The following is a 19,315-nucleotide window of genomic DNA, read 5'->3' as shown; positions in this document are numbered from 1 at the left end:
AGAGAGGCAGGACCTCTGTGGTCCTCTTCCCAAAGATCTCATGCAGTCTTCAAAGCTGATGAAGAGAACTAAAACTCCAAATTCTGAAGTGCGATGTCAGAACTGCTGTATAACTCACTCAGAAAAACAGGAGCAACTGCTCGCTACTGATAAACATCAGTAAGTCCTCCACCAAACGTGAGGTACTGAATTCATTGCTGTAACACTATCAAAGTGTTTGAGTGATGGCTACCAAATTGGTCAGAATGCCTCAACTGGTTCCAGGGAGAGTTGCATCTGGTACCAAAAACCTGATGTAAGTGTTCAAAATGAGCTAGAGAAATACTTGGTATCCAAAAGCCAAAAGATGGCACTACAGGTCACTAAACAGTAAGTACATAATCTAGGCACCTTCTCCTCTCTGACACAAGCTGGACTTCGAATAAAAGTTACAGGAAAAATAAAGAAATCTAACAGTTTTACAGTTTTAAACTGTTTTACCTGTAACCCTGCTTGTGTCAAAACCAAGAAAATAGGTCTTGCAAACTAATTCCCTCTTTTAAAGGAGATAACCAAAACCTCCCAACTGTGTTCATCTAATATTGTTTTTTTTTTGTATTTCATTTATACTCATACAGATATAAGACAGTAACACAATTTCGCTTTAGAATACTTTCTAAAGCAGGATATTTTTTCAACCACTTCTCAAGTTCACACGCGTTCTCACTGTTGAAGAAAAATATATATTCATATATACCTAAAGAAATAAAATTCAATTTCACTATATGGAGTTGCAGTGCCATAAAGAAAAATAATTTAGAAACTATTTCAAGTCTGAAATGTATATTATGTTCAGACAACCGTAGAGGCTAAGCCTATGGTCCAGGACCTGTTTTTAATCTGCGTGCAGGGACAAGAGCTACAGCAGCTGAGCATTTTTCTGAAGGAGATTTCTCTCTACCTCATTTCTTCTCTTTGACTCGCCGCTGAAGCCCTCCCTGAACCTCCACCAAAGTAGTTTATACTGACAGTTCAGAGTGAAGGTCCACAGGTATTAATATTACCTCGAAAGTCAGTTTTTTCTGTAAGAGCAAACCACTGAACAACACAGTGCAGAGGTGCTTAACCATTCATAGTTAGCCAGAAGTTCAAAGGAGGACTTTAAGTTGCTTCTTCTGCAGGTGCCCTTCGCTGCCGAGCAGATTTCTGTCTGCCTCTCTGTGGTGAGGGTGGGGTCTCCTGTTCAGCTTCTGCCTCTGACAGCTCGTTGTCCCCTTGCTGCGAACCCGTATCACCTATCAATTCCCTCAGGAATTTGAATTTAGACAAAAACAATTGCCAGACCACATACCAGCCTGCAGGAAACAAAGAAAGAAGGTACTGAGTTACTTCATACACACAGAGTCAGCTCTCAGGCAGAGTATACCAGAAAAACAAGAAGGAAAAAAACAAACAAACAAAAAGGACAGATGGGGTGCCATCTTAATTACTTTCAACACCAACACCACTCGCTTCCTCCCCCTCCACACACACACACCACAGTCAATTCTACAGTGCTGTAAGAATCGTTCAACTTGCTCAGGTCTGCCCTCACCCTGAAGCAAATATTTAAGCTCCAGGCAAGGACCTGGACAGATACTTAATTGTAATGCCACAGCAAACAGTAAGTGGGCAATTACTCCAATGCACAGAAGTGGGGCTCAGCTGTCAGGAGGAAACAGCCTATCACAGATGTACTTAAAATACAGATGCTACATTCAGTAGAGAAGTACTGTAAAAAGGTACTAACATGTAGTTCTACTTCTTTGCTTAAAATGCTCTTGGTCCCAAAATGATGGAAATGAATTTTACACATTTCTACAGTATCTTCACTGTATTTAAGATCTACCACCTCCTTGCTCTTAAATTTATGTTTCTAGAACAGGTAACCGAGACTTATAAATACACCTGCTTTTATATCTTAAACAAACCCAGAACCTTGCTTTGAAAGTCTCTTTAATCTAAGCATTTTGATAGAGAGGCTGAAGCGTCACCACACTCAGAACTAATGCTAATCAGTCAACTTCCATAACCTAAAGAATGTCACAACTTTATTTCACAGATGAGTAGGATAAGATTTACACACTGATCTGAAAGCATGCTATATATAAGCACAATTTGCAGTGCTAGAAACCACTGATCTTCAAGCTGTAAGTTAATATTTTATTTTCCTATTGGAAGGTTCATCCATTCAGGCTTACACTGTTGACCTACACAAATATGAAGAGCCCTATTTTGCAGAACCAGGGAAATCTGTCCCCTCCAGCTATGCAGCTGCCAGCAGAGAGATTCCTGAGATGGACAAGCAGCAACATATGAAGCAAGGTGTTGAACTAACAGGTGGCACTTGTGTAACTACAGCATCCTGATTTTTCCTCCTCTTCTGCAGCCAGAGCCTTGCCACAGCCAGTACTTAGGACAAAGCAAGATTTCCACCCTTCCCCTCTGTCCCAAAATACTTCTCACATCCTGCAGAGTTCATTTCCCAGCTTCTCTGCTGCTGGGGAGCTGTAAACTCTGCACCAAATACTTCCTCTTCCATAGACATCTAACCCTTAAATTATTTCTGACTCAGCCAAATCTGATGCCTGACAAATGCATTAAAGACCCCTGTGTCTAGAAGCAGGAAGCAGCTGGTTTGGTGCCTTTCTCCTTTCACATCTAGGGGTGAAAACTGAAATAAGTTTCCTTTCAAACACTGTTTCCACTGAGATGCATTTCAGGTCTCATGGATCTACAGTGCTTTGTAAATTCTGAAGACCATAAATCAACACATTTTTCCCCACGGCTATAAGTCGCATTAAGAAGGAATCAAATCCCCAAAAGCCACACTTGATTTCCAGTCCCCATGGGAAAGAAAACAAAATAGTTCAAGTGAGCACAGGAAACAAGGAAGCAGACCAAAGCAGACTATTACTTTGACTCCACAACTCATCCATTGGGGCAAAACCCAGAATACTACAGTTACACAAGTGCACAGAAAATGATGTTCTACCAAGCTTACCAGAGCATGTGGCTTAAGAGTTTCACTCCTGCCATAAACTGTTTGCTTCAAAAAATCCTATCTAAAATACCAGCAAGGTGAATCAATGCCAATCAATGCTCACAGAGAAGAACATGGGAAAAAAAAGAAGTATTCAGGGCCTTTCAAAAATGATGTTGGAGGGCACTTCACAGAAGCACAGCCCGAATCCAACTGGAATAAACAAGTATACCAGTAAGGACGGTATTTAACTTTGGCAGGTTAAAGTGCATTATATGCTTCCTTTATCGCTGCAAACAAGACACTTAACACGCAGAACTGCAGCTTGGAAGAAAAGAAGCACTGAAGGACATTACAAGCTCATCCCGAGATGGTCTTCAGAAAAGCAGCATTTTTCCCCCCATGACTGGTTTCAGATAGACCACAGCAGACTGAAAACCCAAAGCAGCAAGTATTACAAACAGACTGCAAAGCTCACTGGCTTACAACAGAATCAGGACACTGCAGACAACCAGCCAACACAACTGGCTGTCGCCAACAACCAAGCAGACCAGCACGAAGAGACGTGTGAAGTGAACCAGGATGCTGTGCACTGAAAAGAAAGTGACAAGAGGCTTCTCTGTTGGCTGCAAGAAGGACAGCTGGGCTTCAAAAAGAATGGTTAGGATCAGAGGGGACCTTTAACATCACCCAGTTCCAACCTGCTGCTATAGGCAGAGACACCTCCCACTAGACCGGTTTGCTACCTAAGTCTTGTTTACTCCATCTCTGCCATGCCCCCATCCACTGTTGCCCCGCAGTCTTCCTTTCCAAACTTCTTCCCAACTCCCTGAATGCACAGTCCTCCCTGAACACCCTGCTGTCTCCGCATCAAAGGCTCACAAGATCTCCCAGACAAGGAGGTATAAGGTAATCAAAGCAGAAAGATGCCTTTCTTTCACTTGTTCTCCTTGCCAGCTTGCATGGAAAGTTAGAAAACAAATACATCCTAAACAAATAGGCAGTTAAAGCTGCCCATTCAACTGAGACGCCCTGCAGCCTGGCAGGCACTGAACACTTACATCACAAACTCCTTAGGAAAAAAAAAGGCTCCCAAAGAACTGAAGAAAGTTACTCTGGGCAAAAGAGACTCCAGTAACAGTATCAAGTAAATACACAAAGACTGGAGGCAGATTCAAAGTACTGAATTGCTTTCAAATGTGTTGACAATGCATCAGTTCTTTAGCCCCTTACAAAAGCAGCACAATTACAACACCAGACATAGTTCCACAGGATGGGTGGCTGACACTAGGGTTTGCATAACGCTGCTGCTCTGTTGGGGCAGGCCACTTGAAGAAGCCCAACTGATTTAACTTCCCCACATAAAATACTTGACCACAACCAGTCCTCCAGGACAACCGTACAACACCACAATGCAAAGCTCCAAACCTTGGTGCAGCCCACACCTGAATCCAGAGAGACTGGAAACCATGCCAACAGCCAGTGCTTTGCATTCAGGCAAAACAGCAGCTCGCAGCCTCCGCCAAGCTTTAAGCAGGGAGCAGCTATCTCGTTCTGAATGCCACAGCTAGATGCTGCCCAAAGACATTTAGGCCACATTTGGCACTGTGCCCTCAGCACGTCAACCCCTCCTATAAATCGTGATGCAATGTGTTCACAAAGATTGGACTGTGAGTCAAAGCCTCTCAAGTATGCATCCGTGCAGTATCACAACGCTGAGCAGATTTTATGACTTGACCAAGTTCCAACAAAGCCACCTTTCCTGCTACTTTCTACAAGGAATCACAGTTCGTTTAGAAAGGCAAGAAGCAAAGTGATCTAACTGTTGAGTTACTCTCACAAGAGGCGAGGCACTGGCCTTAGATCCGTTGATTCCAGGCACCTTACACTGGTCAGTGAGCAGAAGCTAACAGGGAAAGGGTGTCTTTATTGGAGCATATTCCCACCTTCCTGATACAAACAGAAGAAACAAATACAAAACAGAACAGGGGTAATGAGTACTGCTAGAAGTAACCTTTGTTTTCTTAAGCAAAATACAGCTTAACAAGAAAGGAAGAAAGGTGATGCAGTAACAGCGCAAAAGAGTTTGGAGGCCTGGCTTCTATTTCTGCCTCCACTATCAACTTCCCAAGCAGCCTTGCAAAACTGTTTCACCTCTGTCCCCAGTGATTTAAAAATGGGATAGTACTCCAGCAGCAAAGACTAACTTCAGGCTGTAGTATTATCAGGCTAAGTGAGTCCTACATTCAAATACGTAGACGTTCACAACAGAAAAACCTAATGTATATGAAGAGAAAGAAAAGCACCCATGCTAACCTGAGATTTGGGGGAATGGAGTTCAGCTTTAAGCTCTGTGTTTGATTTCCCCTGTGACGTGGGCAAGTTGCTAATTCTGTGCCTTTTTAAAAAGGTGTGTAATACACTGCTCCAGAGTACAGCTCTGCTACGAAGCTGATCAGACTGAAGAAAGCATGCACTACTCAGTGCACTAACAGCCGACGCCAGCTGATAAAGCACTTGGTCAGCTCAGCTCCTTAAGCCTGTTCCTGCTGAGTTTAACACTTTGAAACGCATTTCTGCTGACTGATAGCCAAGAAATGTGCTCTGGTCCTATCGTCCATTTTTAACAGGATGAAAACTCAGCTTGAAATGAAAAAGGACTTCTTTCTATTGCTAACAGCATCTCTTCAACATTCCCTTGCCGGCCTTGCTTCCCAGATGAGGTGAGCACACCTATCTGTTGCACTGAAGGCACTTGAGTGGTTTCACCTGGCTCCACGTGTTAATGCACTGGGAAAACAAACACACAGAGTAAGCATTACTGGGATTCACCCTGGCTGGTCTTCTGTTTCATCCCATTTCCTCCACTCTGCGTGAACCCCTAGCAGCTGCAGAGGAGCAAGGAAAGCACTAAAACAATGAGACCATGGGAGAAACCAGAGCAAAGTCTGACAGGATGGCAATCAAGTAGAAGCAATTCACCTTTGGCTCACTTTTAGAAAAGCAACTGAAAAACAGCTATGGTTATAGCCTCTGAATGGTTTCTGTGTCAGATGTGCTCAGTTTGCAAATTTCACTCACTGGTTCCTTAACAAATTGAGATCCATGTGGAAAAATGGCAAATGCAAGCGTCCAGAAGCATTAAAAAGAAGAAGAAATCAGGTCACTTATTCAAAGTATTTCTACAGACAAATGCCTAAATTCAGGCATAATCATTTGCTTTTCATATGGCTGATGAACTGGTCCTAACAACTTCCCATGTTTTGTGCTCTGAATTTTTTTCTCTCCAGAAAGGCTTTGAACTTGATAGGTTGTGAGCTATGAGAACTTAAATAGTGGGAAGGATTTAGTGTCTGTGATACCTAAGGAATTCACTCCACCCTGGGATATCTCCTGGATGTTTTAGTACATTACTTTCTGCGAGCATTCACATCACAAGTCCTCCTATATAAGCCACTCAAAACCCAAGTGACAGCTCTTCAGTCTCTTGACCCTGCAAGCCCTTTTCTGAGGCTGTTAAATACCTCCCATCAGATGGCTATAAAACATTCTTATCAGCTTAAGTTCACTCGAGCTTGTATCCAACCACTCTGGTGTCAGGTTTGTCCACTAATTTTATGCCTCAGTGGCTGGCATTTACTCATATCCTGTCACACAGAGCACTCACCTCCTTGGGAGACCAACAGGCTGTAAAGAACACAGACCTATAGCTGAGAAGACAATAAGAAACCACCTATCACAGGTGCAAACAATAAGATTGAAGGTGGCTTATATTCAACTTATTCTATTAGTGGCCTTGCTATCCCCCCAAATGTTTTCCATTAATAATCTTGGCACAAAGACTGGAAACATCATACAAACAATTAGTAAATGGTGTATAACATTTTGGGAAAAAAAAACAAACAGCATTACCAGCATGTCATGAATCACTATCTAACCCTACCTCAACACTTATCAGGGTAACAGTTAGAAAGCACCACCACACATAATTAAAATGCTAGCTTTCTGCACTTAGCACCTTTAACACCTTAGGGACATTTTGGCAACCTTTGCAATAAGCTCTGACATCACAACACTGATAGCATGGCTTAGGTAAGCTGACAAGTCTTTTTCCTCTATGAACATCAAATGGTAAAAGTTCTGGCCTCCAAAATACTCTGTTAACAAGCCTGCCATTCTCCCCCTGCTGTGTTTTTACCTTTTTCCTCTTTTAAGCCTGTTGGCTGATATTTAACATGACGTACTCCAGATAATCAGTAATAAGGCAACTAAACAACTGCCCAATCACCTTTTACACACTACTTGGTTTTATAATCATCATCATCTCTCAGCTATGTATTTCCCAGGCTAGACAGGTCTGGCCTACTTAGTATCTCCTCATACAGAAATCATTACATGGCTCTCACCACTACAAAGCTTTTATTCTCTCATTAAAAAAATGCTGGAAAAATCACAGAACTGTAGAGGTTGGAAGGGACTTCTAGAGTCCATCGAGCCCAACCCCCCTGCCAAAGCAGCTCCCTAGCCCAGGTTGCACAGGTAGGTGTCCAGGTGGGTCTTGAACATTACCAGAGAAGGAGACTCCATCACCTCTCTGTGCAGCTGTGCCAGTGCTCCTTCACTGCACTGGGAAGAAATTCCCACACACATTTGTGCAGAACTTCCTATGCTTCCGTTTGTGGCCATTTCTCCTTCTGAGCCACACACTGCTGAGAAGAGTCCAGCCTTATCCCTATGCCTCCCTCTCCTTAGATATTTATAAATGTGGATCAGATCCCCTCTGAGTCTTCTCTTTTCAAGGCTGAATGGACCCAGGTCTCTCAGCCTTTCCATATAAGGGAGGTGTTCCATATCCTTTATCATCTTTGTAGCCATCCACTGGATTCCACAAGATCCCTGTCTTTTTTTTGGACTGGGGAGCCCAGAAGTGGACACAATACTCCAGGTGAGGCCTCACTAGGGCAGAGAAGAGAGGGAAGATCACCTCCCTCGACCTGCTGGACACACTCTTTTTAATGCACCCCAGGATCCCACTGGCCTTCTTATCCACCAGGGCACACTGCTGGCTCATGGTCAACTTGTCACCCACCAAGACACCCAGGTCCCACTCCTCAGAGCTTCTCTCCAGCAGCTCATCCCCCAGCCTGTACCGGTGCATGTGGTTATTCCTCCCCAGGTGCAAGACTCTTCACTTGCTCTCATTAAACCTCATCTGGTTCCTTTCCACCCAGTTCTCCAGCCTGTCCAGGACTCACTGAATGACAGCACAGCCTTCTGGAGTGCACTCTATCCTTAATAATAGTCTAAGAAAACTCTTGCTTTTTTTTTTCTTTAAACAGTGAAATAGAAATAAGCTGTGTGAGACCTAAGCACATGATAGATCCCTGTAGCAATATAACAGCATTTTCTATTTTATAGTGAACATCTAACACTGGATTTGTCTGCTTTCTTCCTACAAAGAACTAGCATATTTCAAAGGAATGCTTGCAATGACAAATTAATCTTTTGCTAATCCTTTCTTCAGGATACTAACAGTTCTGTTTGAACCCATTAAATTAATTATCCCACATAATTTATGTATACGTGTACTTCACGCTTACGTTCAAGGGCTGTTCCAAAAGTAATGTTCCTTATTTTATGATGTTAACCTGCAACAGCAAAGGCAGATGGTGGCAGTAGGGATTGAACCTTCCCACCAATACTGTTACACGTTGCTGCCATGCAACAGGCGGCAGCAGAGGGGCAGTCTGACAAGAAAGTGTGGATGAAGCAAAAGAGTGTCATTGAATTCCTCCATGCAGGGAAAGAATGGCACCCACTGACTTTCACCAATGCTTACTGAACATTTCTAGAGACCAAACAGTGGATGTGAGCACAGTGAGGTGGTGGTTTGTTTCAGCACTGGTGACAACGATGAGGAAGACAAGTCACATCTCAGACAGCTGTACAGATTTTTGAGTGCAACATGCAGGCTCTTGTTCATTACTGGCAAAAACTAATAGCTAATGATTGCGACCACACTGCTAGCAGCATTTTGTATCTGAAAAATTGCTCTATCAAATAGTGTTATTGTTCTCTTCAAGTATGTTGCAGCTTCCATGGAAATAAATAAGAGGCATTACTTTTAAAGTGAGCTAGAGTGCCGCAGATGTTTAGCATTTCACCTGCCATTTTATTATCCAGTTCCTTGTTACTGAAAAAGTCTATCTGCAATGCTTCACAGGTTTGAGCACAACCAACATTTTTAAGCATCAGGTGTCAGACTGAGTCATTGGACTCACTACATTTCCAAAAGTCACTTACAAATCCACCAGCATTTGTTGTTTTTTATCTCAGAAATGCTTCATATTGAAGCTGAGTTCAGTGCTGGAGGTCTACTCTTCATTTTCAGTACTTTTTGAATTCCAAGTTCAACACACTGATCACATCACCCACATCAATGCTACATCAATGCTTCCTTCCAACAACTTACAGGGATCTGTACAGTTGTGCCTCCTGTTTAAATAACCTTCCCCTCTACATCTAGAAAGGTGTTTAGGAAGGTTCTCTATTTTTTTTTTCTTTAAATGTGGAATCAAGCATTGCTCCAAACCTATTCCAGCAAACACAGGATCACTGAATCATTAAGGTTGGAAAAGACCACTGAGGTCATCACGCCCAACCACCAGCTCATCCCCACCATGCTCACCATGTCCCTCAGCACCACATCCACGTATCCCTTGAACACCTCCAGGGATGGTGACTCCATCATCTCCCTGGCACTGCGTTCATTGGTGCTCCACACCTGAAGTGCTTCCAGGCTCACAGCGATTTGGAAACACGGAGGAAAGGTGCTCCAGCCCACCCCCACCTTCTAAGCACGGGGCCCTTCGCTTCCCTCGAGCCAACCATACAGAGCGTGGCCACCAGGGCCCAAGAACACAGCAAACATGCTGCAGGAACACAGAAGTTGAAGAAGACCCCTCTAACCCCGCAACACCGTGCAGCCCAACCTCCCGTACTTCCTCACCAAACCACGTCCCGCAGTACAACACCCACGCGCCGCACAGCGAGGGCACTCACCGCAGAGCATGAAGAGCAGCACGCAGGCCAAGGTGGCCACGATCACCAACAGCGTCAGCCCGACGCTCTGCCACATGCTGCCGGGGACCTTCCCCCACCGCCACGAGCGGGGCCCGACTCCCCAGCCGGCGTCCCAGCGGCCCGCTCGCCCCTCCAGCCGCGCCGGCAGCGGGAACGAGGGGCGGGCTTTGGAGCGCGGCGCGGTGACGCCCGCGGAGCGCGGAGCATGCCGGGATGCGTAGTTCCGCTCCCCGGCAGCGGGCGCGCTCCGAGGGCGGTGCAGACTACAGTTCCCAGCGTGCCCCGCGCAGCCCGGTTGCGGCGCCAAGCGACGTCCCGCGACCGGAGCGCGTCCCCGTGTGAGGTTACGGCTGAGGGTTATACGGCCGCGCCGCCCCGCTGCGGTTCGCATTCCGCACGACCGCGGTGCCTGTGCTCTCTGTTGACCCCCCGGAGAAATCTGGGGGAATCCGGTTACCAGGAGCCCTGCGATAAGGGCTGTGCTGTGGCCTCGCCCTTAGCACCGCAGTGTGGTTATCAGCTCGCCTTCTAGCCTAGGAAGCGCTGCTAACGCTTATAAAGAAAGCGTGTGTTCAGTCCACTGCTGCAGATTGCCCTGGAGACAGCAACACTGCGGTGGGATGTCATGAAAAAACCCCAAACCAATCCATTTCTCTTTACGTTTCTTACATGGATTATCTTAAAGTCTCCCCTTCTAATTGAAGCCAAAATTTGTGCTTTTTCTGCCTGCTGAGCATCCCACCTGCCTCCCCCTTTCAGGGTACATCCAACCCCAAAGTACTCACACATGCAATCCCCCACTTAGCTACTTACAGCTGCCATCACTTCTCCAGGTCAACATCTGAGTTCCTCCTTCCCAGTTCAGACATTACCTCCCAGCAGCCCTGGTTAATACCCCACTAAACCCACCCGTCATGTCTTGAGAGTGCCATCCTATTTGAAACACCTTTCCTGATGTGTCTCAATAGCCGAGTGCTTTGACATGCCTCCTCACCTCTAACCCAAGCAGTTGTTTTACACATGCTTAAGCGAGGTTTCTTCTGGATTGCAAACAAACAAAGCAAGACTTGCTGTAATCCAGTTTCTGAAGGCACAATCCTTATTTAAAGGGTGTGAAAGCCAATGCACCTAGACTAACCAGTTCTTTCACGACAATCAGTTAACTAGTATTGATGTTTGTGTAGCAAAACAAGATGAGGGATGTTATTGTCTTTCATTCACCACGTTGAATGAAACATAGGTTTGAAGTATCAACTGCTTTTGGATTTGCCCCTTTTGGCCTCCTTTCCAACTCGTGTACTGAGGAAAGTTTTATGATTCTCTTGCATTTAATTTATTTGTAGCACAGCTTTCACTGATGCCAGTTGCAGCTGTAAGTGCTCAGCACTTTGACAAATCTACATTGAGTTACCCTAAGGCAACAGCAGAAGGAAGAATAAAATCATTAACTAGCTCCAGAAAATAAAAATATTTAAATGATCTATCCATAATCACATGAAAATTATGTTATATAAGCATTGTATTCTAGTTCTCCTAAAGAATTTCAGGCACTTAATGAGATTATCTTTTCTCCTTTTTAACACCCTTGAATCATTCACGGCCTGCTTTTCATTTATCGTACGTTCTGTGCATTGATGAAGCAGGAGTCTTGCCAAAGGCTACTCATGTAAATAAAGCTTATTTAAATGAAGATGCACAAGATGAGCAAGCTAAAGTAATCCAGGCAGTTTTTGTTCTACCATGTCCTGTTTTTGTTTTTGTTTAATCTTTGTCATGGTAAATAAAATATCTTTAAAGGTAACTGGCAACCACAACAAATGCTTTAGCCAAAACAGCAAATTTGACCCAATTACTCAAGAAACTGACTAAGTAGTCACGAAGAAAGTGCAAAATGTGGCCCTTTCTTCTATCCAGAATATTTTGATGATCTTCCCCCCACTACCTCTCTTTGACATTAGTACAGTACTATTTCCCAAGGAAGGATCACAGAGAAAAGTTTGGCTCCACCACTTTCCCACTGCATTACCTCACTCTATAAGCTCCTTGAGGAAGGACACGCCTTCTGCTGTAGGTCTCAACACAGCTAGAGCATGATCCCCAGCTGGGAATTCTGTACACTACCATAATCCCAAATGCATGAGTGTAACTGTTCAGTTCCAGCCACAATTCACAGCAAGCTACCACCACTACACTCCTCACCAGAGACATTTGGACAATGAACAGTGTGTCTAACCACAGTCTTTTGTATTTAGCTTCAGTTTTTGGTTCAGAGCCATTAATCTTTTCCTTGTTCTTGGCCAGTTTAAATGAGCAACACAATATTTCACAGAATCACAGAACTGTAGGGGTTGGAAGGGACCTCTAGAGATCATTGAGTCCAACCTCCCTGCCAAAGCAGCTCCCTGGATCATTTATATGAAGATGCTAAGTGTAAGAGAGATGGGAAGATTCTATTTGAGGAAATATATACCAGACTGCATGACTAAACTACAACTGTGAGCACAGCCAGGGACTTTTCCTGGACATTTTGCAATTGCATTCCTGCTTTAGCAGAGTAAATACCTGCAAGTATTCCTTTGTTCCGAAAGAGGGTGCTAAAGCATAATATTACAAAGCTACACCGTCCCTCAAATTAATACTTTCTGCAGCTTATGTTTATTATGGCTTAGCTTTTATTTTACAGTCTCACAGCTGGCAATTTAATACAACATTTAGTTTTAGATTTACAGGCGTATTACACCAGCTACAGTTTCAAAAACTAAAAGCATTGTAAAAATGCATTATACAAAGAAATTACAAAATGTGCTAGCTTTAGCTAGCTGTTTCCGTGCAGTCTTGTTACCAAGAGTTCTTAAGCATTCACTGAGAGTTAACACAAAAGTCTGTGACATTAACCTGGTTACTCCCCATAATGTCACACTCAAGGTACCCAACCAGGATTCTGTGTCAATAAAACTAGAAATAGCAATGAGACAAGAATGATCGCCTCTTCTGTTTGACATTGCTGCTCAGGGAAAGAAGGACATTTTTTCAGTGATTTGTACAGATCTTGTTGACAGAGCAAATCTGTGAAACAGGCAAGTCCTGAGTTTTAATTCCAAGTTTTTATAGAATAGAATCATAGAATGGCCTCAGTTGAAAAGGACCTTGAAGATCACCTAGTTTAATCCCCCTGACATGGGCAGAATCCCCAACCACTAGGACCAGGCTGTACAGAGCCACACACAGCCTTGCCATGAATGCCTTCAGGGATGGGGCATCCACAGCCTCTCTGGGCAACCTGTTCCAGTGCATCACCACCCTCTGAGTGATCTCTTTTGAAAGAGATCATGATGAAGAGCAGTGATAGACAATGAGACACATCTAAATTTATTTTTTCTTTCCCAGACCAATATTTTATCCTGGTGATTGAAACTTAGCAACAGCTTAGTGATGCCAATACCAGTCTGATCTGTGGTACCTTGTCCATCCTGTTTCCTTCTAAGCTGGAAACAAGTGGGACCTGGTAGCTCCAAAGTCAGTGCAACTCAATGGAGCCCTTTCTAAGATGCAGAGATGCCCAAAGCTTGAGTGGACACAATCCTTTGCAACCTGGACAACACTGCTTGAGCAAGGGGTTGGACTAGATGACCTTCAAACGTCCCTTCCCACCTCAGTCTTCATAGGTGGCTTGGGATAAGGTCCAACCTGCAGCAATCCCTACATCAGCAGAACTCAAGTTAATGCCCTGTGGTATTTCATCATGAACAGTAGTTGTGTAACAGCACTGTCCCTGAATTAATTGCTGTTTCAATTGCCTCCATTTACTCCCCCTATTTCTGCGGAAATTCAGCTGGAAATAAGCAGTTCTGTTTTTCCACACATTGACTTATTTTTCTGCACGTCCTTGTAGCAGAACATGCTATTCAGTAACCACTCAAAGATAACATGGCACATGTCTGCTATGCTCAGTGCCAGGGATCCAACCAACGCATGGTGTCAACTTCCAAGCAAAACAGATGAATTCAAACCCTGTCTCGACACACAGAAATAATTAAATAACTTACCAATAAGATGAATGGGAGGAAAGGCTAGCAGGCCAGCCTCAGGAATTATGGTATTTGATACAGACTAACACACTGGAATTTGGCAGCTCAAGCAAACAAGTTTGAGTCTATAAAAGTGGGCTAGAAGTTACACGAGGACATGCTTACACGTGAGGCAGCTGGCACATCCTTTCTGGGCAGGCAAGCAGCCCTGGGATGCTAGCCATTCTCACCACATTTGGTGTTTCTGAATCTAGAGCCAAGAAAAAGCAAGAAGTAATGCAGTACATGAACAAAGCTCTTCAGGAAAGATCTGAGGTTTAAAACATTGGCGCTACATTTTGGATCGATATAGCCTCTATACACTGAGTGCACTTCTGTTTGTGGAGGTGCTGCTACCTGTTGCACACTACGTGTGGTCCCTTGGCTTGCTTCCGTTGCCTGTGCTCCTGGCTCTGGGAAAGGCTGGTTGCTGAGCTCTGCTTGGCTGGACTCTGAGCAGCCGGAACTGGGAGGACAGCAGGGCAAGGGGAAATGGTTTTAAGTTGAGGGAGAGAAGATTTAGTTTGGATGTCAGGGGGAAGTTCTTGATAATGAGAGTAGTGAGGTGCTGGAACAGGCTGTTGTGGATGCTCCATCTCTAGAGGTGTTCAAGGCCAGATTGGGTGGGGTGCTGGGCAACCTGGTCTAGCATTAAATGGGGAGGTTGGTGTCCCTGCCTGCGGCAGGAGAGTTGGAGATTTGTGATCCTTGAGGTCCCATCCAACCCAGGCCATTCTGTTATTCTGCATGATTCTGTGACAGCACTGGAAGCACCTTGTCATTCGTGGCATGTAGTTGTTGACAACTATTTGTGTCAAAAATAAAATTAAAATGGATAATTTTAGTATTTGGGGAAAGATTATTTTGAATTCACAAACCAAAGTCTGTTTTATTAAAAAATGGGGGAAAGAAGGGCATTTTCAATACGCCCTGATAGAATAATAGAATCACCTGTCTTGGGTTGGAAGGGACCTCAAAGATCACCAGGTTCCAACCCCCATGCCACAGGCAGGTTTGCCAATCAAACACTAAATCAGACTGCTCAGAACCCCATCCAGCCTGGCCTTGAATGCGTCCAGGGACAAGGCATATACAATCTCTCTGGGCAGTGTGTTCCAGCACCTCACCACCTTCTCTGTGAAAAAATTCCCCTGACATCAAATCTAAATCTCCCCTCCTTTAGTTTAAAACCATTTCCCCTTGTTCTATCTCTATCTAACCATGCAAAAAGCTGTTTTCCTTGCTGTTTATAGTCTCTCTTTACGCATTGGAAGGCTGCAATGAGGTCTAGAAGCCTTCTCTTCTCCAGGCTGAACAAGCCCAGCTCCCTAAGCCTGTGTCTTTACAGGACAGGTGCACCAGTCCTTGGATCATCTCTGTGGCCTTCCTTTGGACTTGCTCCGACAGTTTCACTTCTTTTCGAGCTGTGGACCCCAGACCTGGATGCAGTACTCCAGATGGGGCTTAAATAGCTTAAATATTTTTATTTTTTTTTTAGGATATACACTGCTTTGTTTGCATTCAGATCAAAAATCACTTCAGAAGGTGTGAATTCTTGTCTTTGTTCCAACAGGCAAAAAGCTTTTCCCCTTCCCCTTGAGTCCTCGTGATCAACTGCTTTGGAGTCGGCACAGCCGGAGCTGCAGTGGCTGATTGAGGTACAGGGTGGGTTTTCGGGAGGTTCCTGTCTCTCGGGAACCGAGTGAGAGCAGCTAGTCCCGGCAGACCCCGGCAGCTCTCTCTCGCGAGAGGCTGACGTGGCGTAGGCGTTGCCAGGGAAACGGCGGGGGATTTAAAACGATCAGAACCCGGAAGTACCGCTCAGTCCTCGTGATCAACTGCTTTGGAGTCGGCACAGCCGGAGCTGCAGTGGCTGATTGAGGTACAGGGTGGGTTTTCGGGAGGTTCCAGTCTCTCGGGAACCGAGTGAGAGCAGCTGTCCCAACGGCTGTTCTCGCGAGAGGTTAACGAAGCGTTAACGAGGCGCAGGTGTTAACGAGGTAGGTGTTAACGAGGCATAGGCGTTGCCAGGGTTTCAGCGCCCTCGCCCACACTCCTCAGCTGATTAGGGCTGAAGGGGTATATCCCTGAAGGGTTCAGGGAGGGCCGCGAAGTATCACATTACAATTCATATCTATATATATATTATTATAAACCATTATTTATTTATTTACTCTCAATTTTTTTTCGTTTCTTTGTTTTTATTTTTTTCTGTCATGGTCTCTACAAGACAGAGGGCTTGCCTTAAGAAGGCTGTGGCGACCCAGACAGAAGGTCTGCCTAGATGTGTGGCTACACAGGTCTCTGGTTGCAAGGAGTGTCAGAGCCTGCTACTGCTGGATGAGGGTGCTAAGCAGTTCTCCTGTGCAAGGTGTGAGCAGGTGGAAGATCTGCTTAACATGGTGGTTGAATTGAAGGAGGAGGTTGAGAGACTGAGGGCCATCAGGGACTGTGAGAGGGAGATTGACTGGTGGAGTAACTCCCTAGAGTGCCAGAGAGAAAGGTACCAGGGAGATCCCCCACAGTTTCTGGTGGACTCCCTGACCTGTCCCCGTAGGGCAGAAGGGGGATATCTGAGGGATAGGGAGGGCTGGCAGAGAGTCCCTACTCGGTGCCGTGGGTGATCTCCCCCTCTGCCTCCCCAGTGCCCCCAGATACCCCTAAGCAATAGATTTGCAGCATTGGAAGTTGAAGAGGTGGTAAGGGGTGAAGTGCAGGAAGATTCCCGCAGGAGGTCACCAATGGCAAGGCAGTCACCTCCGTGCATTGAGACTGCTGCTACTAAGAAAGAAAGGAAGGTGATCATAGTGGGTGGCTCCCTTCTAAAGGGAACTGAGGGCTCCATTTGCAGACCAGACCCAAACCGCAGGGAAGTGTGCTGTCTCCCTGGGGCTCGAATCAGGGACATTACTAGAAGACTCCCGGACTTGATACGCCCCACCGACTACTACCCATTACTAGTAGTTCAGGCAGACTGCAATGAAATATCTCAGAGAAGTCTGCGAACTATGAAAAGAGATTTTAGGGGATTAGGGCGATTAGTTCAAGGGGTGGGAGCACAAGTGGTGTTTGCTTCCATACCTTCTGGGGCGGTGAAGGACACAGAATGGGCTAGGAAAACACAAGTGATGAATAACTGGCTGAGAGGTTGGTGTAGAGATAGACACTTTGGGTTTTTTGACCATGGGACAGTTTACTCGGCTCCTGGCCTGTTATCTGTTGATGGGACACACCTATCCCAAAGGGGGAAACGAATCCTAGCACAGGAGCTAGCTGGACTCATTGAGAGAGCTTTAAACTAGCTGTGACGGGGGAAGGGGATAAAACAGGGCTCTCCAGTAAAGAGCCTAAGGAGGCTGTGCTGGAAAAAGGGGCGAGGCAGATATCTCAGCTGAAGTGCATCTATACCAATGCACGCAGCATGGGCAATAAACAAGAAGAGCTTGAAGCCATTGTGAGGCAGGCTAACTATGACCTTGTAGCTATTACAGAAACATGGTGGGACCTCTCCCATGACTGGAATACTGAGATTGATGGCTACAAGCTCTTCAGAAGGGATAGACAGGGAAGAAAGGGTGGTGGCATAGCTCTCTATATCAAAGAGTGTTTTGATGTTGAAGAACTAGTGGTTGGAAATGACAAAGTAGAGTGTCTATGGATAAGGATCAGGGGGATAGTCCTTAGGAGTGACATCATGGTGGGGGTCTGTTACAGACCACCTAGTCAGGATGAAGAAATAGATGAGATGTTCTATAATAAACTCGTAGATGTTGCACGATGGCCAGCACTCGTTCTCATGGGGGACTTCAACTTCCCTGATATATGCTGGAAATACAATACTGCGCAGAGGAAGCAGTCCTTGAGATTTCTAGAATGTGTGGATGATTGCTTCCTGACTCAGCTGGTGCAAGAGCCTACCAGGGGAGATGCCTTGCTTGACCTACTTTTCACTAACAGGGAAGGATTAGTAGGGGATGTGAAGGTTGGAGATTGTCTTGGCCAGAGTGACCATGAAATGGTGGAGTTTGCTATTCTGGGTGCCGTCAAGAGGGTGACTAGCAAAACTATTACCTTGGACTTCCAGAGGGCAGACTTTGACCTGTTCAGGACACTTGTTGCAAGGGTCCCTTGGGACTTGCTCCTGAAGGGTAAAGGGGTCCAGGAAGCCTGGATGCTCTTCAAGATGGAAATCTTAAAGGCACAGGAGCAGGCAGTCCCGGAGTCCTGTAAGTCAAGCCGGAGGAGCAAAAGACCAGTGTGGATGAACCGGGATCTTTTGTTGAGACTCCGAGAGAAAAGGAGAGTCTATGTCCTCTGGAAGATGGGTCAGGCTACTTGGGGTGACTACAGAGAACTGACCAAGATCTGCAGGCAGAAAATTAGAAATGCTAAAGTCCAGCTTGAACTTAGACTGGCTACTGCTGTAAAGGAGAACAGGAAACCCTTTTACAAATATATTAACAGCAGGAGAAAAACTAAGGAAAATTTCCCTCCTTTACTCAACGAGGCAGGCAATATAACCACAGATGATAAGGAAAAGGCTGAGGTTCTCAATGCCTTCTTCACATCTGTCTTTAATAGACAGGACAGTTATCCAAATGGTACTTGCCCTGACCTGGAAGTCCGGGACGGGGTGCATAATGCACCCCCTGTGATTCAAGCAGAGACGGTCAGAGATCTTCTCCTCCATCTGAACTGCCACAAGTCCATGGGGCCAGATGGGATCCACCCAAGGGTGCTGAGGGAGCTAGCAGAGGTGATTGCCGAGCCACTTTCTGCCATCTATCAGCATTCCTGGTTATCTGGAGAGGTCCCACAAGATTGGAGGCTTGCCGATGTGACTCCCATCTTCAAGAAAGGCCGTAAGGAAGACCCGGGGAACTACAGGCCTGTCAGCCTGACCTCGGTATCAGGGAAAGTTATGGAACAGATGATATTGAGGGAGATCACACGACACGTGCATGGCAATAAAGGGATCAGACCCAGCCAGCACGGGTTCACCAGGGGCAGGTCGTGCTTGTCCAACCTCATCTCCTTCTATGACTGGGTGACCAGACAGGTAGATGAGGGAAAGGCTGTTGATGTAGTCTACCTGGACTTCAGCAAGGCCTTCGACACGGTCTCCCACAGTATTCTCCTAAGGAAACTGGCAGCCCGTGGTGTG

General features: G+C 45.4%; 1 protein-coding gene across 1 annotated transcript; it reads right to left on the bottom strand.

The window, feature by feature from the left end:
- Positions 1–475: 475 nt before the first annotated feature.
- On the bottom strand, positions 476–10,207 carry SMIM13 (small integral membrane protein 13). Its single transcript, XM_065752344.1, has 2 exons — positions 10,064–10,207; positions 476–1,334 (listed from the first exon to the last, which is right to left on the bottom strand). Exons 1-2 carry the CDS (start codon positions 10,137–10,139, stop codon positions 1,141–1,143), a joined length of 270 nt encoding a protein of 89 aa, XP_065608416.1. The 5' UTR covers positions 10,140–10,207; the 3' UTR covers positions 476–1,140.
- Between the last annotated feature and the right edge of the window lie 9,108 nt (positions 10,208–19,315).

This window comes from Cyrtonyx montezumae, unplaced genomic scaffold (assembly GCF_038088225.1).
Source record: "Cyrtonyx montezumae isolate F1298 unplaced genomic scaffold, pur_monq_1.0 scaffold_8, whole genome shotgun sequence".
Taxonomy (NCBI): domain Eukaryota; kingdom Metazoa; phylum Chordata; class Aves; order Galliformes; family Odontophoridae; genus Cyrtonyx; species Cyrtonyx montezumae.
The sequence above is the reverse complement of the archived record's forward strand: the minus strand, read 5'-3'. Positions and strand labels throughout refer to the sequence as shown.

Coding starts and splice junctions, on each gene's coding strand:
- SMIM13 (XM_065752344.1), bottom strand. CDS start 10,139: ATGTGGCAGAGCGTCGGGCTGACGCTGTTGGTGATCGTGGCCACCTTG. Junction 1,335..10,063: donor GCTGCTCTTCATGCTCTGCG/GTGAGTGCCCTC, acceptor TGTTTCCTGCAG/GCTGGTATGTGGTCTGGCAA.